We start from the raw sequence: 23661 nt of genomic DNA, 5'->3' as shown, positions 1-23661 counted from the left end.
TGATCATTTTTCTCTCATATTGTGTTGATAAAAGGTAAATGCACTTAACTTTATTTCACCTACTTAAAACAAATGAAATGCTTTCAAAAAAATATTAAAGCAGCGTTTAGCATAAACCTCTTCTACTTTTAAGTAAGTAATATATTCCCTTAGAAACTAACAGTGAGAGGGAGTTGAAAATGTAGCATTGTACTCACTAGCACCATTTTGGTGATATGCAAAAGATTACTAAATGACATACATACATAGCACGAAAACGTCAACCATTTACAAATAGCAGAGGTTTTAATAGGTACTTAAATGTCACTGCCAACTTAGCCCAGTCCTGTTTCTATGATCTTTGTTTTATTTCATGTCACAACACATTACAACCAGTGACAGAGTATTTAGGTTCAAAAATGTCAGTGCATACCAGATATCCGAAACAGACAAATATGTATGGTAGCCAAATGAGAAACTAAAGGCTGTTGTCAATGTTCCTGATGCGCGATATCATGTTGAGATTCCCACAAGATGAAAGAGAAACCCTAAGTCGAAACTCATAACTATGGAAGACAAAGAAAGAAAGCTGTCAACAAATTCATATTAATATATGTGGATTGATAATAATCACCAACATTCATGTACCCAAGAAACCATTTGCCTACAATTTTTACTGTCCTGCCATTTCTATACCTACAAATATGATCTTAGATGTGAGAACATATACACAGGCAAACTACAAAAGAGATAATACAACTTCACCAAGTACAAAATGTTTCTATAACCATAGGTTCGTATCATCTCAAAGTTATCAAACATGTGGAGGCGTCCATGGATCCAATCAGCATATAGCATTTGGAAACTTGCAACACAATCACTATCTTTTGCAGTTATATAATTTATTTATTTTTAAATACCGATTAAGGCCGTGTTTGTAAAGGGAAAAAAACAATATATCTGCAAAAAAGTACTTTTAAATAAACCGTGCGTAACTAGGATATACTTGTCATGTAAATTAATAGGAAAATACATCAAAAGTTAACCTGTAGGGCCACTCCTTTAAATCTTCCTCTGAAGTCTTTCGCGGTAATCCTTCTGTTTCTTGGGAGGAGGATTATGATCAACTCTCCATCCTTCGTTTCTTGCATGACCATTTGTTTCAACTGAAGCAGAGGAGCAAAACTAGAGAAAATTTTAAAACCTGCATCAAGTTATCGGTACTATGATTTCAAATAAAAAGACTGCAACGTGAATATAACGATAATTGGTATATACCTTGGGAAAACAAACAGAGATTCCTCCTCGCTTGCATTATAAGGCCTGGGAACCTTCAGAAAACATTTAGGAATATAATTAAGATTACGCCCGGTATTGTATATTAAGCAGCATAACTTGATTACTCAATCACTCACTCAACAAATACATAAGGCACATTTTAAACTTAAAACTATATTCGCCCTTTTGTTTATAGTTTCTAAAGTACATTTTTTGGTCATTCTGTAATGCACCACAACCCAGAAATTATATTCTCAAGAAAATTCTATCATGGATCACTTACAGAGAGATATTTCAAAGAGCAAGTTGTCGTTAGAAGCACTTAAACAGCGAGCCAAAAAAACAACTTAAGACTACAACCTAATTAACTACATAGATTGCAATTACCAGCAAGAAAGTCTGCACATAACCATTATACACTTCAATGCCAGAGGGCACAAGAGGCAGTAGTAGTGCAAGAAAGTCTACATGTTGTACACTTTAATTGTTGTACCACACAACAGGGAGAAGTGGTGTCTGTTTTGAGAAACATAATTGTGGAAAAGTTTCAATATAATTTGTCATCCAAAGTTAGATGGGTCAAATTAGTTTGCCTAAACTCTTGATCGGAACATCGAATATTGGGTATTATTCTCTTAAAAGATTTTTATGTATGTTCTGCGTTTTACCGAAAAGAAATAGTGATTCATGTATTTGTGTAATGAGAAATATAAATCTTTTGCGATGCTGGTGTATTGTGTCAGAAATCGGATTACAGCTTATGAGTCGAATCCAAAAACATCAAATATAAGCAGCAGTGGAGCTCTGAGGTTGGTAAGAATAAGGTACTAAGATTTATAGAAGGGGAAGAAATAAAGGAGCCTGTACACATCTAAGAATTCCTTGTTGTCTACAACAGAAGACTGGAAGGTCAAAATGAAGACCCTGATTAGAAGTTATCAAGACATTATATTTGAGACCTCATTCATCCACCAAGGTAAATTTCATCAACAGTCGTGGAAAAATAACTAAATAAGACTATATATCTACAAATCATATGGGCCAATAAGGAATCTGAACAATTACTGAAGCGAAAAGTATTCAATTGGGAATATGAACAATTACCGAAGAGGAAAGAACTAAGTTCTCTACTATATATGCAAAAAGATTAATAGGGGCTTTAGAGAGATATTTAAGGGACTAGAGTAATTATCTTTATATTTGCTTTCTGCACCCATATATTATTCTGGGAATTACCAGATCCAGTAGGTGCAGCTGCTTTAAATAATTGGACTCGGGTACGGAGATTCAAATATATCCAAGTATCAGATTTGGCACTTTGAAAGACTTAGAACCTGGCAACACCATTTGGCGGTTGGCACAAATATGGGGACACGATATTTTTTTAATTTAAATTCATTGAATATAATAGGTAGAGTTTGGGGGCCAGAAACAGAGCTAAAATTTTTATTAGGTTATATATGCTCCTATCATGTTTCAATGTTCTATTTCCTGTAATATTTTTCTTATTGACATTTATTTCCAAGTATTACTTATAACCAAAAATGAATGTGGACGGTATCCACTGTAGATTTCTTCTTTATACACTACACGCATATCTACAGTTCTACTTGTGGTGGTTGACTTTATTGTCTTCCACCCCCCATTCATTTTTCCCCATCCCTCCATCATCTACCCACATCTGCAAACATATTCAAATTCACCTTTAAAGCACCGGTAGATCTGCAATTATTACATGAGGGATGCTTTTTACGGCAAACTTCGAATATTTTTTGGCGAGCTACAATTATTTTCCAGTAACAACAAAGTAGGATTAAGTTTCAAGACCATATATCAAATAATACTCATCTCAAATAATGCAGTACAAATAATGCATTATAAATAATGCAGTTTCAAGACCATATATCAAGTAATGCAGTACAAAGTACAAACACTACACTCGCTCTTAACAAAAATCAAATTGTAAACTGAAATTATAAACTATTAATTAAAAACTCCTTTTCTTGAATTTGATTTTCTACTCTCAATTTATTTATACTGTTTTAATTTTGCAGGTGATTAGATTTAAATTTCCATTTTAGGGCTTTCATTTTAGGACTTTCAGTTAGGTATACATCTCTAACTAGTCTAACTGATTACGGCTTCAATTTATCTTTCTTCCATTTAGTCATAGGTTTAGCATTAAAGGGCAAGTGTATCCTGCGATTCTACCTGTTGAAGATAAGAAAGTTACTGGTAAGGTTTGTTTAATAATGATAATCCATCTTGACTTTCAGCCTGTATAACATTAATGATATATAGCCCTCTATAGTATTAATAATTTCCATTCTTTATGTAGTTATGAACATTTAGATATAATCTTCAAATTACTTACTTCCATGTGTTGATTCTCTTACTATTATCATAGAACTTTTGAGCAATTTGCATCAGGTTACATAGGTTTCCATAGCTTATCCAATGTAAAAATTCACATAACCCGTTGTTCTAATAACTGAATCTTCAAAAGCAATAATATTTTTCATATGCATATCATCACTATGTACTAATCTGCAAGTTGTAATTATATTTAGGAATTTCAAGTTGCCTCACTTTCTGATGGGAATTATAAGAAAAAAAAATGAAAGAAATTATTTATGAACTTGATTCGGGAAAATTCCATTGTCTGCAAAATTACAGAGTATGTGCGTATTGCATTGATATATGAAATCATTAGTACGTGGTCAACATGCCTGCTGCTTTATCCTCTTTGTTGCTTCTTGTTTATGTATGCACTAGTCAAAAAGAGAACTAATACTAAACATACAGATTGGTTTTACAAAAACAAAGTTGTAGCCAGTGTCCTACTTACCAAAGCTTGTTGCAGACGTGCATTCTATTCTTGTAACACGTTCAGTTTCGCTTCCAAGTCATGAGTATAAGCCTAGCCAATCAGAATATATGAAAACAAACTTTAGAAACAGACTTGGTGTGGCCCTTTTAAAGACCATGATTCGTACTTATTTTTTGTGAATATTTCTTCTTAAATAGAAATTATAACAAAATATTTTTTTTCTGCAACCACTTAACAAAGCACTAAGTATCACCACTGTGCATCTTCCATATTAGGCTCAATCGATTATTAATCATCATCCCAGATGATCCAGTACAATTGAAAATATGATACATGAGAAAATTTATCATTTATAGAGGTGGATCGCCCCTGAAGAATATATGAGTTTCGGCCATAATCATATACAAAAATGGTAATATATCTTAATAAAACTAAGCGGACTTGATACTTATGGCTTATATAATGGTTAACTAGACACCTCAGAGATCCCCTAATTCTATTCTCTTTTCGAATAAGGTTTCTCAAGCTCTAGGCTAAATATTCTACTTGACTCATTAATTTATTCAACTACAGATTCGACTCATTAATATTCAATTGAACTAAATAAAGTAAAAATGTTCGAGCCCATAAAACATAAATTGCTCCCACCATAACATTCAATTAATTACAAAATCACGCTGTGTGTATAAATAAAAAATAGCAGTTAAACCAATAGAACAATATCAGATCAAACACAAATTTATATTAATATATATATTTATATGACTGTATTTATATATTTTTATATATATATATATTAATGTATTACTTGGGTTTTAAGTAGTATAAGTTTGTAGATCTCTAAATACAGGAAAGAGTTTCAGTGGCAAAAACAGTAATTACCCATGGCTAATGCAATCGATATCTAGTCTATATTCTAGAAAGATAAGTATGCTGGAGGAAGTGTCACCTGAAATAACATTTACAATATATGTAGTTAGATCGCCATTGAACAAAATCAATTTGTTAACACTGAGTTTATAGTTTATACGTATCATTTCAGTGGCAAAAACAGTAATTACCCATGGCTAATGCAATCGATATCTATTCTATATTCTTGAGCATAATAGAAAGATAAATATGCTGGAGGAAGTGTCGCCTGAAATAACATTCACAATATATGTAGTTAGATCGCCATTGAACAAAATCAATTCGTTAACACTGAGTTTATAGTTTCTACGTATCATTACGAAATAGTCAGTACCTGGATTATTGTTGCCTTTAACACTTCACCATCTAATCCTAAATAAAGACAGGCAAGGCCCCAACAAATTGGTCCCATGATAAACCTCCAAAGGATGCCGGTAATAGGGACTCCAATCGACCAATTTTCATCTATCTTTTTATTAATTGCCATGAATAAACCTGAAATATGCATAGCAGTAAGCAAAGCATATATATGAAGAGAATCTGGCTATATGTAAGGATGTCTACAACAAATTCAGATATTATATCTAATCAGGAAGAGTCACAGATTAGATTATAATGTGTAATAAATCCGTCCTAAATAACCTTAATTATTTTTTTAATGAAGGCTTGCAGACTTGCAACTGCTATCATCAGGTAACTAAACCACTTTCCTTATTAGGCACTGATCTGTTTTTTTACTTGGCCTAATGTCCAGATAATGTGTGTGTGTATGTGGAATTGTATGTAGCTATGAAGAAGTTACACGATGGACTCGGGAATTAGTGCTTTGAACTTACCCAAGCAGAACATGTAAGTGCCCACAGCTGCTTTCGACACAATCAAAATACATTCCTCCATAATGCTTGGCATCTCAAAATGCAACCTGAAGCATAATTTCCATCCAGAAGTTAGCATGATGATAACATAAAAAAACCGATTAATAATATCTAATTTTAATTGTCAAAGGTTCACTGGTTGGCATAATTCACGAAAAGTGTCTATATTTGAGTGTACGCATGTGTATAAGGTATGGGGATTATAGGAAAATCTCTATACACAACTAACAACGATAATTAGAGCTACTATTATCATAGAACTTTTGAGCAATTTGCATCAGGTTACATAGGTTTCCATAGCATATCCAATGTAAAATTCACATTACCCGTTGTTCTAATAACTGAATCTTCAAAAGCAATAATGTTTTTCATATGCAAATCATCACTATGTACTAATCTGCAAATTGTAATTTTATTTAGGAATTTCAAGTTGCCTCACTTTCTGTTGGGGATTATAAGAAATAAAAATATGAAAGAAATTATTTATGAACTTGATTCGTGAAAATTCCATTGTCTGCAAAATTACAGTGTCTGTGTGTATTGCATTGTTATATGAAATGATTAGTATGTGGTCAACATGCCTGCTGCTTTATCCTCTTTGTTGCTTCTTGTATATGTATGCACTAGTCAAAAAGAGAACTAATAATAAACATGCAGATTGGTTTTACAGAAACAAAGTTGTAGCCAGTGTCCTGCTTACCAAAGCATGTTGCAGGAGTGCATTCACTTCTAGTAACACGTGCAGTTCCGCTTCCAGATAGCGAGTATAAGCCTAACCAATCAGAATATATGAAAACAAACATTAGAAACAGACCTGGCGTGGCCCTTTAAAGACATGGTTTTAATCTAACAAATTTACAGTCATACTTATTTTTTGTGAAATTTCTTCTTGATAGAAAGTAAAACAAAATTATTTTTTCTGCACCCACTTGACAAAGCACTACCCACTTGACAAAGCACTAAGTATCACTTTGCATCTTCCATATTAGGCTCAATCGATCATTAATCCTCATCGCAAATAATCATACAAATGAAAATATGATCATGAAGAAATTTACCATTAATAAGGGTCGCTCGCTCCTTAAAAATATATGAGTTTCCACCAGAATAGTCTACAAAAAAAAGGTAATATATCCTAATAAAACTAAGCGGACTCGATCCCTATGGCTTATATAATGGTTAACTAGACACCTCAAGAGAGGTCCCCAAATTCTATTCTCTTTTCGAATAAGGTTTCTCAAGCTCTAGTCTAAATATTCTACTTGACTCATTAATTAATCAAGTCTAGATTCGACTCATAAATATTCAATTGAACTAAATAAAGTAAAAATGTTCATAAATTGCTCCCACCATAACATTCTATTAATTACAAAATCACACTATACGTATAAATAAACAATAGCAGTTATACCAATAGAACAATATCAAATCAAACACTAAATTCTTCGAGTACAACTAACAACGATAATTAGAGCAATAAATCCATGTCGAATGAACATACTCAAGCGCAACAAAACAACACAGTAAGATCGCAGTCAATAAAACAAACAACGTACATGTATATATGATGATCACATTCAATTAATTAAATCGCAATAAAATGAAGAATTACCTGGAAACTACACATGGACGGGGTGAGCACTTTCTTCATTGTTTCTGCAAGTAATTTCAGAAATTCAAATAAAAATGAAGAATTAAATTAAATAAAAAAACATAAATTATACTCAGAAAAGATTGTATAAGTGAATAGAAATTCGAAATTGACACCTTATACTCGATTTCACCTCCAAAACCATGGTTCGATGTTTGGTGAACCTGATAACCTTATAACCTTATAACCTGTTAGAAGTACAAAATGTTACAAGTACAAAATACAAATTAAGATAACAATATAACTTACTTAGGGTTGACAAAATGTCTTCGTCTTGTTAAAGTCCAGGCATATCTCTTACAACATAAAGTATTATTTATATTCATAATAAATGTAAATATATAAAAAAATATATTAGAATAATCAAATTTTAACCGGGTTTTTAATCGGGTCAGGCCGAGTACGTAAATATACATATAATTCTGAAATTATTACTTTATATTTTAGTTGGGCCCTTGATAACTTCCTAATTTTTTTTATCTGATACTCTTAGCGAGAATATTACTTTACGACCGTGCCCCAAATTACGATTGACAAAATTTATATCTAAATAAGGTTATAACTTTATCCGATATTACTTAATACAGGTTTAAGTGTAGATATAACAAAAAGATTGCGGTTTACATGATCAGCCTGTACAAATACTCATGCTGGCCGGTGAGCATTTTTTCTGTTAATTAGCTGCATGTCATAACTAAAAAGTTTTAAAATCAATTACAGAAATACCAATTCACATTTCTAAATCCATAAACTCTTCTCTCTCTGAAATTACAACATTTCTATGGTCTATGTTGTTTCAGCAAACACCAAACAAAATATGTTTTCATCAACTACATCTTTCCGAAATATTGCATGCAAATCAAAAAATGTTGTTGGTAACTAATAATATCCATGACAAAGATCTATGTTGGACAATTATTGTTGAAGTTAATAGTAACCAATAATTAAAATAACTTCTCTCTCTCGCATGAGAGTCGGCCGCCCTAATTTCACCTAACCCTATCCGCCCTACCTTCTTTTTCACCCTTTCTACCTATCTCTATCTCCATATTTATCTTCATCCCCTACTTTTATTCACTTTTTCTTTAATAAAATCGAGATTTGTTTTACAAAACTCGAAAAATTCATTACAGTTATTCACTTTAATTTTCAGATATACTAAGGTAAGAGCTTGGATTTTATAATAAAATTCAGTTTTTGCATTCAAAATCTCTGGTCTAACAACATATTACAATTTGGTGTTATTCTGAGATTTTTGAAGACAACAGTCATTTAAGCCCAATATTGATGCCTAAAGTCTAAATTGGATTCAGTGCCCCACTCCCGCGGCCCAAGCCCACTCATTGTCTACTTCAATATTTGTTCCATATGACTATATCACATATATTTTTCAAGTATGTTTTGAAATTTCAAGTCATATTTTTTTTGACAAAAATGTTTAAAGGATTTTAAATATGAGTAACAGTTCATGATTTAATAGTTATGAGATTTTTCTAAATTTATATAGTTTTAATACAACGTTGATTTTGTGGAGTTCGAACTTTGGCGCCCGAAATATGGGTTTATTTCTAATTATCTACTTAAATATCTAAATCTAAATTAATTATATCGACTATAAAATATTACATACAGGAGCACCCACGTGTAATTTACATGTCATTCTTATTATATAGGAGTTAAAAACTAACAGGACGGAACCAGAAATAAAATTTACGGGGGACCGACTAATATTTGAAGAAACCAAATTACATTATTTTATATTTTTTTTCAAAATTTAACACTAAAATTTCTGCGAACTTAAACAGTTGACAGATACCGAGACTCCCTCCAGTGCCCTCTAGTTCTCCCTCTGAAAACTAGGTCAAGCTTCTTGCACTAACAAATTGCAGAAGATAAATAAGAATATCCAGGTCAAGCTCAATGCAATGAGTGACAGATAAGAATATCTACTTTTTATCGATATTGCATGTTAGTTAATATTTAGAAAAAATCTGGTTAGTGCGTAATTTCGTATCACACTTTAAAATTTTAGATAGACTCGTAATATGGAGACCCTTTTTGATATAATTGGCGAAGGATGGGTTTTGGGATTGTCTGACACACATGTTAAAAAATTATTTTACAATATAATAATTAAACTGAAACAAATAAACATTATTATCTAAGTTTGAAAAAGAAAACATTACAATCTATAATGTTAACTAGAGAAATAACCTTTAGGTCAATCTCTAAGAATTCTAGCAGAATTATAAGATGACTGGTTTGGTGGTTTGGAATCACCCATCAACCATATTCACGTTTCATCAATATTCACGTCTTCAACTATATTTCCTTCCATTGCGACGTTGAAGCATTCCCCACAAAAAGCCATGCTTGTACTTGTACCACTCTGTAGTTAAAAAGAAAAAATCATTATAATCAAGCACATGCTATAATTAGGTGCTGCATACATGATCCAATACTTCATCAAATGAATTTTTACTTTATCTTCCCAGATGATGTTTGAAGCGGCCGTGCAACTACAACCAATATGACAATACAAGTAATACTATAAGCATAGCAAAATGAAAGATGACCTTGCACCCTTTTATTACGTTCAATATACTTCTGTTCATTTCATATGCATATACATAGGCAATTGGGACAGCATATCTCATGGATAATCACTTCTTTCATTAAGCCGGACCACTGGGCCCTTAAGTTTTTGGCTGAGCAGAAAGTGAGAAAGTGGTTGCAGCATAAATGGATAACAAATTGATGAAGTACAATTATACAAATCTTTACAGAAAAGTTCAAGAATATACTGTGCGCAACAGAAGGCCTTGGATTCCTGTTTTAAAGAATAGTTTTGAAGGAGGGGTTAAGGACAGAAAAGCTAGAGTAGTATAGCAAGGGTGTTGTAATCTATTACTGTAAGTAGATGTTTAGTATAAAAAGATCATCAATATTTTAATTACGTTCATGTTTGAACTATTATTCAGAAAATAGAAGTTATTATTCCACCAGCGTCTCTCTCTCTCTCTCTAACTGAATCCTATCAGATTCTCTTGCATTTCAAGCTTAAAATATCTATTCCTTAACTTGTTTTACTGTTCTAAGAAATCAAGCACACACAAAAACATCAGAAAAACAGAAAACTACATGTCAAAGCATAACACCAAATTTAATAGTGTCGTCATAGATTTAGTAATTTTATAGCATAAAATGACAAATTATAGCATTTAAAAAAAACTCGCATAAATATTTAGCCAAAGGAATACTTGATTGGCATATAATAGAATTACTTCATCCAAGATGCAACTCGAGAAGTTTTAGTGGGAAAAGTTTCCTCAACTGTATGCACATCAAAATCAGCATACAAATTCTTCCGTTCAGTATCTCTAGTAAGCTTAAGACCTGAATAATAGACATCGACTCCAAATTACAATTAAGCTGAAATTAATAGAAGCACTTTATGGACTCAAATCATCATTTTAACAAATCACACCATGGAAAACTTTTGTCTGCTGTAAATTTATACGTTTTACATCTACGTTTTACAAATTCAAATTCCAACATTGTCAATTACTCTATGAATTAAAAGGTGTTTATTCAAATACCAAGTATAACAAGAAGAAGGAAATTCCTATTTAAATTATGGCGCTGTTAGTTTATTTTTACATTAAACAAATACTATCAGTCCATATTCGACAAGAAAGTTTATTCTAAAAATACTGTACGGCCATCATCAGGGAATAGAGTAGCGTCTAGATCTGGTACAGGAAGTTACGAAAAAGGTACACAAACCAATCAGAGAAGCACATTAATTTAGTGAACATTGTTAAAAAGAGCCTGTACACATTTAATATTTCGTTGTTGTCTACAACAGAAGACTGGATGGTTAAAATTAAGACCCTGATTACAAGCTAGCAAGGCATTATATTTGTGACCTCATTTATTCACTAAAGTTAATTCCTTCAACAGTTGTGAAAAGGTAAGACTATATATCTAAAGATCATATGCCAATCAGGAATCTGAACAATCGCCTAAGAAGTATTCAATTGGGAATATGAACAATTACCGCAGAGGAACGGAAGGAATACCAAGTATTTATCTACTATATATGCAAAAAGATAATAAATAGGGTCTTTGAAAAAGATGAAGAGACTAAAGTATTCTGCACCCATGTACTATTCTGGGCATTACCGCATCTAGTAGGTTGCAGCTGCTCTAAAATAATTGGATGGACATTAAAGAAGAATCCACAGTAATAATATTTTGAGGCTTCATCTGAGCCAATCACGGTCAGATGCTATGGATTTAGATGGCCTACAACAGCTTCCTCAAGCAATTGCAGAAAACCAGGGCAATATGGTTGCACTGATGACATCAGTAATATGTTGGGTAGTATTTCAATTCTGGTGGATTATATTTGTTGCTGTATATATTTTGTTGAGATTGTTTGACGAATTGATTAAAAGAAAGGTCGGAAAATGCTACAAATGCGGACTGAGTTGGCTCATGATCAGGGAGAACCATATTCAAAACTCAATTTTTTTGAGAAGCATCTACAAGAGAGGCGGTGTTACTTATACCAATTTACAGCAACCTGAGCAGCATGTCTTAAGGGATGAAAAGAGTTCACAGCATTCAAGTGATGGAGAGCGCCTTATACAGGAGGCAGAACTCGAACAATTAGAGAGTGATACCGACAGGTTGAGGACTGAAATTATGAATATCCAAAAGGAACAGGAGAATGCAGATAATTATCTGTTATCTATTAAAGAGAGGCTGAGAAGGACTGAACAGAAGCAACAGCAGATGTTCATTAGCTTGGCCAAAGCATTTCAGAACCCCTTATTTAGCGAGATTCTTATGCAGCAGCTCAGGCCGAAAGAAGCACTGGAGACTGCTGGAACTTCAAAGAAACAAAAGCTGATTGCTCCACAGTGCAACAAAGGTCCAGCTGAGGCATCCTATTATCCTATATATGCAAAAAGATATAAATAGGGTCTTTGAAAAAGATGAAGAGACTAAAGTAATTATCTGCACCTTTTGCTTTCTGCACCCATGTACTATTCTGGGCATTACCGCATCTAGTAGGTTGCACCTGCTCTAAATAATTGGATGGACATTAAAGAAGAATCCACAGTAATAATATTTTGAGGCTTCATCTGAGCAAATCACGGTCAGATGCTATGGATTTAGATGGCCTGCAACAGCTTCCTCAAACAATTGCTGAAAACCAGGGCACTTGTTAAGAAAATTATAAGAATAAGTTTATAACAAGATCAATAATATTAATCTAAAGGAACTTATTACTAGACCTTCTCATGTAAAAGTAATGCACATGAATGATTACTGAACATGAAAATATGCAAGATATAAAATGATGGTCAACATGTCTGCTGCTTAATCCTCTTTATTGCTTCTAGTTTATGTTTGCACTAGCCAAAAAGATAACTAATAATAAACATGCAGATTCGTTTTACAGAAACAAAGTCGTAGCCAGTGTCTTACTTACACTTTACACACACACAATTACACAAAGCTAGATCAACCAAAAATGAACGTGAACGTATCCATTCTAGATTTCTTCTTCATACACTTTACACACAATCATTGTTTCTGCAAGTAATTCAGAAATTCAAATAAAAATGAAGAATTAAATATAAAAAAAAAAATTATACTCATAAAAGATTGTACAAGAAGAGGACCTTAAGAATCTCTGCACTCCATGAAATGGTGAGCAGTGAGCCCAACAATTGCTTGCAGGAAACATAAAAACATTTTCAAACTTGAGTTGAAACTGTACGGGGACGGGGACGAGATTCGTGGAGCACTTTCTTCATTGTTTCTGCAAGTAATTCAGAAATTCGAATAAAAATGAAGAATTAAACTAAAAAAAACATAAATTATACTCATAAAAGATTGCACAAGTGAATAGAGTCTCGAAATTGATACCTTATATTTAATAAAAAAGGGGCGATTGAGAGACTGAATATGATGAGACAGCTTCGTGTACAAAAAGAAATCAATCGGCTGCAACTCGATTTCACCTCCAAAACCATGATTACATGAAATTGATTACAATAAACGGGTGCTAATCCCTAACCCTAAGCCGTATTATATAGGCCGAGCAAGTGCCATTTCCTTATTTTTGAAGCCCAGTAAGCAAAACATAGGCTTGGTAAATTAGGTGGTCAACCAGCTCCTATTCAAAGCCCAAGTCCAACTTTTAGTAAATCAAGTGACCCAAGTCCACTGCCATTTCCTTCTTTATGGGCTTGGTAAATCAAGTGACCCACTCCGACTAAACGTGTTTAAAATTTAAAATTTAAAAATTAAATATTAATAGGATTAAAAATAAAAATATTACATTAATGAGCAAATTTAATCATGAATATAATAGTTAATATCCATACAATATTTGTTTTAGCCATTAATACTCATTCATTATTTAATCATAAATACATTAATTAATATCCAAACATTATTTGTTTTAATCATTAATACTCATTCATTATTATATAATTAATACAGATTCATTCATGTAATTTTTATTACCTCAATTAAAACATCATTAATATGTAAGTCATTAAAAATAATTTCTTCATAAAATTTACATACTCTATTAAAAAATTAGTATAAAAAATTTAAATGATAACCATTGCATAAGAATTCATATAATACATAAGTTATCACATCATTAACTTATTAATATCGATTAGTTGTTGCATACTTAATATATATATATATATATATATTTATAACTAATTATTATAGAGATATATGCATGGATCATATAATACCTAAGTTATGACTTACTAATATAGATTAATAATTGCATACTTAATATATACATATTCATTTATAACTAATTATTATAGAAATACATGCACGCATGTATACATACATACATCCAAACATATGTACGTATGTACGTATATATGTATATATATAATAATTTAGTTAGAGATGTTATATTTTCAGAGCAGGTTCTTAATTATCAGAGCAAGACAATAAAAAATATTATATTACCCTCAGTTTATTTTTCTATTTGGCATGGCGTAGTATTGTCTTATCCTTTTTATTTGCTCCGAAAATTAAAAACCCTCATCTTCAAATGAAATTTCCCTTAAATTTCCCTTTTAGTTAATGATTCAAATTTTTTTGTCTACAAAAATTGTCCTTATTTTTAACGTAAGTTAAATTCTAAAAACGAGAATACATACATTATTAATTATCAAATTAATAATATAAATAAGTGAATTTTAAATATAAAGTAAAATTAAATATTAATATTAATAGTAATAATTTTAAATTTCATTAAAAAGAAAAAATATTTCATTTTAATAGCAGGTTTATAAAACATATATATTAAAAATTCTAATAATAATAATTATTATTATTTATATTATATTAATAATAATTATAATAATAATAATAATAATAATAATAATAATATTATAACAAAATAAATAATATTAATACATGAGAAACTTGAGTACAAAATCATGTTATTTATAAAAAGTGGTAGTACATTTAAATTATAATAAATTTTATTTGTACAAAATATTATTGTTTGTCATTAATTTTAATGATATTATCACAGCCTACCAGTGACCTTTAATAACACAGTTGACTGACATATACCATATTTATCACATTAACACTAATATTTAGATCTATTATAAACATTTGCGAATTAAATATTACAAACAAATGAACTAGATAAACTTATATATTAAATATGATTATGTGGATCAGAACCATTGATACCTCTAACTGAATATATATTTATATCTAACCATGTCATACTTTAAGTATTATATTTTTGTATTTACACAAAAATAAATAAATTATGGGCTTTCATATATATATATATACATATATATATATATATAAATACACACACATATATATATATGTATATATAATATATACACACACATATATATATGTATATGTATGTGTGAATTTATGTAAAAAAAACCTTTAACTTATGGTCTTCATAATTCATAAAATATATGATAATGTTGGTTTATATTGGTATTTTACTCCGTCATTATGGCATGAACGGATAATATTAACTAAAATAAATAATCTTGGTAAAGTTTACATATTAAAATACAACCCGAAAGCGCCTAGTATGCCGTGAGATGTGGATTTATTAATATTTTTTGAGAGAGGGGAAAGAGTTACTGAGGTCGGAAATTAAAATTGAAGAATACTAAAATTCAAATAACAATTATAAAATAAAATCTTATGTAAACAAACAACTATATTATGTAAAATTACTAAAATTTTTAAAAAATTTCCATGGATCGTCCTTAACAGTAAAAAACAAGAAATGTCACTACAAGTCTCTACGTTAATTGTAGATAAACACTATTGCACCAATGTCATCAAAATAAAAATCTACTCATATACAAAAATAAATCCATCATCATTAGGAGGGGGGACAACATGAAATATTATCAACAAGAAAAACTAAAATAATATCGATTCGCCCAATATAGAGCATGTCCGTGCATTGCACGGGCTACAGAGCTAGTTAATCATTATTATGGAACATTGTGATATGCTCAACCAGATCGAATTGTAGTTGACGATGTTTCTGCCTGTTACAAAGTTGGATAGTCCTTCCGATATACATTTCATTAGAGGCTAAAGATTCTTCGCCTAAGTTTGGAGGCGGTAAGCCATATGTTGCATCATCGTAAGATGGTAAAGCGCCGAAGGGAGTGACGTATGTGTCTCTCTCATCCTCAACGATCATATTATGTAGTATAATACACGCTCTCATTATTTTAGCGAGATCTTCTTTATCCCAAAATTGTGTTGGATCATGTACAATTGCAAATTGAGATTGCAACACGCCAAATGTCATTTCTACGTTTTTTCGATGACCTTCTTGATATTTGGAGAACAATTTTCTCTTTTCACCCTGTGGGCGTGGAATTGTTTCATGAACGTAGCCCATTCAGGATAGATTCCATCTGTTAGATAGTACCCCATGTTATAGTTGTTACCATTAATATTGTAATTTACCTCAGGACCACGACCTTCTTGTACATCATCAAATATCGGTTATCGGTCTAACACATTCATGTCGTTATTAGAACCAGCAACTCCGAAAAATGCATGTCATATCCATAGGTCCGATGAGGCAACAACATTAAGCAATATTGTTGGAACTCCTTTATGACCCCTCATGAACATCCCTTTCCATGCTTTAGGGCAATTTTTCCACTGCAAATGCATGTAGTCAATACTCCCCATCATTCCGGGAAAACCGCGAGCCTTTCCCATTTTTATGAGACGTTGTACATCATTTGAGTTTGGCTTTCGCAAATATTCACTCTCAAAAATTAAAATAATATTGGTAACAAATTTTTTCAAGCATTCAATTGCAGTGGACGTACCAATGCACACATAATCATCAACTGCATCCGTTCCAATTCCATATGCCAACATGCGTATGGCCGCCGTGAATTTTGTAAAGGTGATAGGCCCTTTCTTTCCAATGCATCAACCTTCTGCTGAAAATATGGATCAAAATTTGAAAGAGCATCCACAATTCGAAGGAACACGTGTCTTCCCATTCGAAACCGTCGTCGGAATGTATCTAGAGGGTATACTGGATTTTGAGCAAAATAATCTCTCTCCAATCGTTCATGACCCGCTTCGCGGTCTTTGCATATCACTCGTTTAGTCGTGGTTGACGAGCCTTCTTCAATAAATTCTTTAGACATATCAGAGTTCTCATCCGTAGTATATATTTTGATTGCACTGTGAATGAAAAAAATGAGTTGCAGACTATCACAAAGAACAGACATGTTTTATAGGAGATAAAAATAATAAAAGAAAACGGCTAGTTCGAACTAAAAATAAACAAGAACTAAATTACAACGGCTAGTTCCAAATAGAAACAAACAAAAACTAGCTTCCAAGAACTTATTCCAAACAGAATCAAACGAACAACTAGTTTCCAACAACTAATTCCAAATAAAAATAAACAAGCAACTAGATTCCAATGGCTAGTTCCACCTGCGTCTTGATTTGACTTCCTCAATAATTTTGGCATAAATCTCTCGTTGAGCCTCTTTCATTATACTAGTATCAAGCGTAAGAAGTTGCATATCTGATTCATTCTCTATCCTAGCCTCCTCTTTTTCTTAAGTTCATTGAACTCTGCCATTAGATCTAATCTCCTGCATAAACTAGCTTTTATTTCTTCATAATCTTTTTTTTAAGATCATTAAACTCTGCCTTTTTTTCCCGTCCCTCTTAGCTGCTTTTGTACCTTTAGGACGAACCGGTGATTCAACAACATTCTCATCTGTTGGTGTTTCATTCATCAATGATGAGTAGTTCCCAAAATCACTAAATTTAGTTCTCTTTGCACTTCCATTATTTGTCTCTTTAGGCTGTCTCCATTTAGGATATCTCTTTAGATCATTCCAATGCTTGTCAAAATTAAACTTCTTATTGTATTTAGTTTTATGGAAACCATGAGCTGCCGCAATTATGTTGTCCAAATTTGTACCACTCCCCATTTTTGAGACAGCTTCCTCATAACATGTTCTATATTGCTAAGCCCCTTCATTTATTCGTTGCCACCTTTTTTTGATAGATATTACCCCTCTTTTGATAATACCGTGATTACTTTATTCACAATAGTTACAAATTTGATCCCAAAATTCACCTTTTTTATTCGCCCCGATCAAGGGATCAATCGACACATTCAACCATGCGCTAATTAAGAGTTTATCTTCAGGAGGTCATTTCACTTGTTAGGGGAATGGCAAGGGTTTGGAAGGTGGTATTGGGTTAACGATATATGAAACTAATATCATATGACGTATGTTTAGTTGATTGCTATAATTGATATTGATAGTATATTAATATCATGTTTGGTTGATTGTTGTAATTTATATGAGTAATTTTAAATATTTTTAAGGTTATAATTTTAAATAATTTAAATAATAAAAAATTTAATATTTTTTTTATATTTTTTAATTGCTAACTTAATTTTGTATTATAAAATTACACGTAGTATATAAATTATTATTATTATTATTTTAAATTTCTTATTGTGTGCTATTTTTCGGCCGTAAATATTATTTAATATTATTTTTTCAATAGTCATTTTTAAATTAATATTTATAAACTTAGGGGTGTATCCTTATTTAATAAATTTTTTAGGTTCAATAATTCACTTTGGATATTAGAAATATTTAAAAACTAGTTGCCCTCCTATCTCTCTCTTTCGCAAAACCTTAATACTTATTTTTTCGATTGGTTAAGTTCTCTCTCATTGTGAGAGTTTAGTTTGTTTGTTTTGTTCTCTGGAATCGTAGATCTACAAAATTTCGTATATTGGTTCATTGATAGGGGTCCTATCAGATTACGACTATTATTAATTGTTCGAATGCGTTTCGACACGTCAAATTTCTGTGTTCTCACAATTTCAACAGATTGTTGGATTGTCTTTATAAAATGATGTATATGTCAACAATGCGAGCGAGAAATATACAACAGTGAAAGATCCGATCAACGATCGTAGTTTTGTTCAAAAAGACTATGATTTGATTCATCTTGATACGTATTTATTCAGTTTTAATTATTATTATAATTTTTTTTGGATTTTAATTAATAAACTAATTGAATATCCAATTTTTTTTAATAAATGACAGCTAATTTAACAATCTTGAACAATTTTTTTTTAACGTAGGTAACCGGCGGCCGCTACCCATCGGGTGCGCACTAGATAAACCTTACGGGCTCCTAAAGTTCAACAACTTCCATTTAGATTTTTGAAATATTAAAATAATAAATTAATAATTGGTACACTGATATAGAATTCAGGATTTTAGAAATCAAACTCCAATTAAAATTCTAATATCTAATTTAGCAGTTTTTAATTTTGTAGGGTTCAAAATGCCCCGTTAAAATTTTAAAAATATTAAAACTTAGTAAAATGCACAACAATCCAATTAGAAAAAATTGGGGAAAGCGTTACTTAAAGCGATCTAACTTAAGTAACGTTTAGCATAACAAAAAAAAATTAAAAACCTCAAACACAAGTTCATCTAGCGTCATGGACAAAAAAAGGAAAAAAATAGTATTAATAACAACCAACACGCTAAGCAATTTAGTGTTTTAGCTAAACGTTACCATTTTATGCGTTTCTACATACTATTTGGACTGTTTTTACATGTCGTGCCATTTTAAACAATATTCTACCCATGTACCATATAGGGCTAAAAACCGGTATACTTGGTGTTATTAATTATCTTTACATTATCAGAAGCAATTTGTACTTTACCCGAATGTGAAAGAAAACATTATACTTGAACAAGGTACATAATCTGACTGCAGGTTGGGTTTTTAAATCTTGTTAACTTTCTTGACTTTTAATTGTCAACATTGTAAAATTGACATTTGCTCCATGATTGTTGATTAGTGAGTTGAAGGCTTTTACTTGGACAGTAAAAATGTTTCACAAAAAACGTACTCGCCCTGTCTCTAAAAACGTGTCCTATTTATGTTGGACACGTTTGACAATACACACTTTTGATTGTTAATATCTTTAATTTTGTATTACTATTAAATATAAAAACTTCATTGTATTAAAATACTCATAAATACGAATTCATCAAGATGACTATATTTGATCTTATAGATTAGACATAAATTAATAGTCAATCGCTTACCATGAATAATGTCAAAATTCAAAATAGGAAAGTTATTGTACATGACTTTTTTTGAAATAAAGAATTTGTACGTGGTTACTTTTGTTTGGAAACCGTATTTTTTATAAAAAAAATTCAAAGTAAAATCGTAAAAGACTTTGAAAAGTAGCATTTATTTCAAACAAATAAACATTACTAACTTATTTTGAAAAATAAAACATTAAAATCTATAATGTTAACCGTCGTCCTGTAAAATGTCGTTCAGGTAAGAATAAATTCTACGAACTTCAGCAGAATTGGAATTTGACTTAGGTTCAGAAGTAATATCGTTTAGGTCAAAATCTCTACGAATCCGCTGAATAACATTTAGTTCAATCTATAGGAATTCTGGCAGAATGAATGCTTTGGAATAACACATCAACGGTCCCAAAAGTTCCCCGCCTAGCATGTCGACATCATCATCAATATTCACGTCTTCAACTAACTTTCCTTCAATTGCACTTCTAAGCTTTCCATGACATCGTCGAAACATTCCCCACAAAAAATTGTGCTTATACCCCTCTGTAGTAAAAAAGAAAAGATCATTATAATCAAGCACATGCTATAATCAGGTGGTGTATATATGATCCAATACTTCATCAAATGAGTTTTCACTTTATCTTCCCTCATCACAGATACCAACTAAAACTAATATGACAATACAAGTAGTACTATAAACCAAGCAAAGTGAAAGACGACCTGGCTCCCTTTTATTACGTTTAACATACTTGTGTTCATTTAATATGCATATACATATGCAGTTTGGACATATCACATGGATAAGCACTTTTTTCCTTAAAGACAGACATTAATCCCTATTTAATTTATGGCGCTGTTAGTTTAATTTCATATCAAACAAATATCCCAAGTCCATATTCAACAAGAAAATGTACTCTGAAAATACTGTACGGCCATTATCAGGGGATAGAGTAGCGTCTATATCTGCTATAGGAAGTTAAGAGAAAAGTACACAAACCAATCACAGAAGCACATTTATTTAGTGAACATCATTGTCAAAAAGGAAACAATTACGAATTCAAAGCAGCAGTCAGAAAAAAGAAGTTAAGGCTTATGAGAATATGTGGTCACATGGAATAACATAAGTTTTGCTACAGAAACTTATGAGACCAGTTTTATACCCAATGGGAACGTTAACCTTTACAATGGAAGAAAGTGAGAGCTAGGCCCAGTACACTGGAAAACTGCAATCTTACTATCTGTTGTTCAGATAAAATTAAATGAACTTTAGTCATGGTATCTGGACTAGGAAAATGAAGGAGCCTGTACACATTTAATATTTCTTTAGTCATAACTATGGAAGACAAAGAAAGAAAGCTGTCAACAAATTCATATTAATATATGTGGATTGATAATAATCACCAACATTCATGTACCCAAGAAACTCTTTGCCTACAATTTTTACTGTCCTGCCATTTCTATACCTACAAATATGATCTTAGATGTGAAAACAAATACACAGGCAAACTACAAAAGAGATAATACAACAACTTCACCAAGTACAAAATGTTTCTATAACCATAGGTTCGTATCATCTCAAAGTTATCAAACATGTGGAGGCGTCCATGGATCCAATCAGCATATAGCATTTGGAAACTTGCAACACAATCACTATCTTTTGCAGTTATATAATTTATTTATTTTTAAATACCGATTAAGGCCGTGTTTGTAAAGGGAAAAAAATAATATATCTGCAAAAAAGTACTTTTAAATAAACCGTGCGTAACTAGGATATACTTGTCATGTAAATTAATAGGAAAATACATCAAAAGTTAACCTGTAGGGCCACTCCTTTAAATCTTCCTCTGAAGTCTTTTGCAGTAATCCTTCTGTTTCTTGGGAGGAGGATAATGATCAACTCTTCATCCTTCGTTTCTTGCATGACCATTTGCTTCAACTGAAGCGGAGGAGCAAAACTAGACCTTCTCATGTTACAGTCATGCACACCACTTCCATGAATAAGTAAAATATGTATGATTTAATATTGTCGGTAAAAGATATAACATACATTAACTATGTAAACCATTCAGAATGAGTTGTGACCGGTCTCCGATGGAGTAATTTGGAATACGTACCCAAAAAAATTGATACCTCAAAGGTATAAATGACTAAATAATAAATATGGTATTTAGAGTATCCATATGAGATTTATAACTCCAAATGTGAATACTTAAAAGGTAAAAATTGACTACTTTTGCATGAAACAAATGTGATTTATGAGTCTCGATGATGGGTAAGACACTATGTTTCTTAACCTCTCAATATGGTTGCACTGATCACATAGGTATTATGTGGGGTAGTATTTCAATTCTAGTGAGATTTATCTATTTTTTTTGCAAAAAATCTATTGATTTTAGTTGCATGAATTTCTATAATAAAAATAAAATAATAGCAAATAAAAATATCTAAAAAAAATAACAACAAATATTACAAATCTTGCATTAATTTAAAAAGAATGGACAATTACCTGGAAACTATATGTCAACGGGGGAGGGGATTCATGGAGCATTTTCTTCATTGTTTCTGCAAGTATTTCAAAAATTTATGAAGTAGAAGTAGCAGTTCGATAATAAAATTAAAAAAAAATCACAGAACAAACTTAAAGATGGTAAAATAATTCAGTCCAATGGTCTAACTGTGCCACAATCATATGTATACACACACAGTATACACACACACATAGATAATCAAGATTGTATAAGTGAATAGAGTCTGGAAATTTCATATTCCTCCCTTCTATATATCTAAAATTGATATACGTTTTATGAGGAGATTTACTGCACATATTTTCCTCCACTAATCTTAGTTCATAATTAAGTTTTTACATCCCTTAATTCGAAGAAGAGTGTCACTAAACGGGAGATGATGACAACTATGCTCATTTATTGTGCACCATTGAAGTAAAAAACTAAGTACTAGGGAACCACACATAAGACTATACCTCAGATTCAAAAGTAATTGCATCTCCTTGTTCAGTGAAGCATTTTCAATAAGACAGGTTGTCTAGATAATCCAATGTTTCCAAACCTTCTATCCTCACTTCACTGTAAACCATATGAATTTTGGTCAGTCCAGGTAGCAGAAACAAAAGAGGACGAGCTAAATACTGTAAATTTCACTCCGGCAAACCTTCATAGTATCAAGAAATCTAATTAAGCAACAAGATCGCAAAGTCTACATTCCTTCTCCTTTATTATTATGTGGCAAATGATCAAAATAACATTGAGAAGGAGAAGTGTCTAAATGGCACATCTGAAAAGCCTTCAAGTGTCACTTATGTAAAACATAACGCACACATGTGTTTCTGTTAGAATAATATAAGATCCTGTAAAGGGCCATTCTCTAATACCTTGAGGTTTTAGAGTAACTGGTTCCTCTACATGGTATCAGAGCTCAGGCCGG

At 31.6% G+C, this 23661-nt stretch overlaps 3 protein-coding genes and 2 long non-coding RNA genes across 5 annotated transcripts; all 5 read right to left on the bottom strand.

Annotated features, from left to right (window-relative positions):
- Positions 1-150: 150 nt before the first annotated feature.
- Positions 151-1311, bottom strand: LOC141705191 (uncharacterized). Its single transcript, XR_012568246.1, has 3 exons — positions 1258-1311; positions 1026-1145; positions 151-545 (listed from the first exon to the last, which is right to left on the bottom strand). It is a non-coding gene; the product is annotated as an uncharacterized LOC141705191 (long non-coding RNA).
- A 3714-nt stretch (positions 1312-5025) lies between these two features.
- Positions 5026-6136, bottom strand: LOC141705195 (auxin efflux carrier component 5-like). The gene is made up of 3 exons (XM_074508249.1): positions 5833-6136; positions 5331-5491; positions 5026-5225 (listed from the first exon to the last, which is right to left on the bottom strand). The coding sequence occupies exons 1-3, from the start codon at positions 5948-5950 to the stop codon at positions 5145-5147; spliced, it is 360 nt and encodes a 119-aa protein (XP_074364350.1). The 5' UTR covers positions 5951-6136; the 3' UTR covers positions 5026-5144.
- A 9922-nt stretch (positions 6137-16058) lies between these two features.
- LOC141705163 (uncharacterized) lies at positions 16059-16487 on the bottom strand. Its single transcript, XM_074508229.1, has one exon. The coding sequence runs from the start codon at positions 16485-16487 to the stop codon at positions 16059-16061; it is 429 nt and encodes a 142-aa protein (XP_074364330.1).
- A 164-nt stretch (positions 16488-16651) lies between these two features.
- On the bottom strand, positions 16652-16981 carry LOC141705162 (uncharacterized). The gene has a single exon (XM_074508228.1). It carries the CDS (start codon positions 16979-16981, stop codon positions 16652-16654), a length of 330 nt encoding a protein of 109 aa, XP_074364329.1.
- Positions 16982-20457: 3476 nt separating this feature from the next.
- LOC141705178 (uncharacterized) lies at positions 20458-23330 on the bottom strand. The gene is made up of 4 exons (XR_012568234.1): positions 23201-23330; positions 22727-22782; positions 22037-22181; positions 20458-20763 (listed from the first exon to the last, which is right to left on the bottom strand). It is a non-coding gene; the product is annotated as an uncharacterized LOC141705178 (long non-coding RNA).
- Between the last annotated feature and the right edge of the window lie 331 nt (positions 23331-23661).

The sequence above is a fragment of the Apium graveolens genome, unplaced genomic scaffold (assembly GCF_009905375.1).
Source record: "Apium graveolens cultivar Ventura unplaced genomic scaffold, ASM990537v1 ctg8610, whole genome shotgun sequence".
Classification (NCBI taxonomy): Eukaryota; Viridiplantae; Streptophyta; class Magnoliopsida; order Apiales; family Apiaceae; genus Apium; species Apium graveolens.
The sequence above is the reverse complement of the archived record's forward strand: the minus strand, read 5'-3'. Positions and strand labels throughout refer to the sequence as shown.

What these genes read in the sequence shown, in the direction of transcription:
- LOC141705195 (XM_074508249.1), bottom strand. Translation starts at nt 5,950, where the DNA reads ATGCTAACTTCTGGATGGAAATTATGCTTCAGGTTGCATTTTGAGATG. An exon ending in CACTTACATGTTCTGCTTGG is followed by an intron (nt 5,492 to 5,832) that starts GTAAGTTCAAAG and finishes TGCATATTTCAG; the next exon opens with GTTTATTCATGGCAATTAAT. An exon ending in TAAAGGCAACAATAATCCAG is followed by an intron (nt 5,226 to 5,330) that starts GTACTGACTATT and finishes ATGTTATTTCAG; the next exon opens with GCGACACTTCCTCCAGCATA.
- LOC141705163 (XM_074508229.1), bottom strand. Translation starts at nt 16,487, where the DNA reads ATGGGCTACGTTCATGAAACAATTCCACGCCCACAGGGTGAAAAGAGA.
- LOC141705162 (XM_074508228.1), bottom strand. Translation starts at nt 16,981, where the DNA reads ATGTTGGCATATGGAATTGGAACGGATGCAGTTGATGATTATGTGTGC.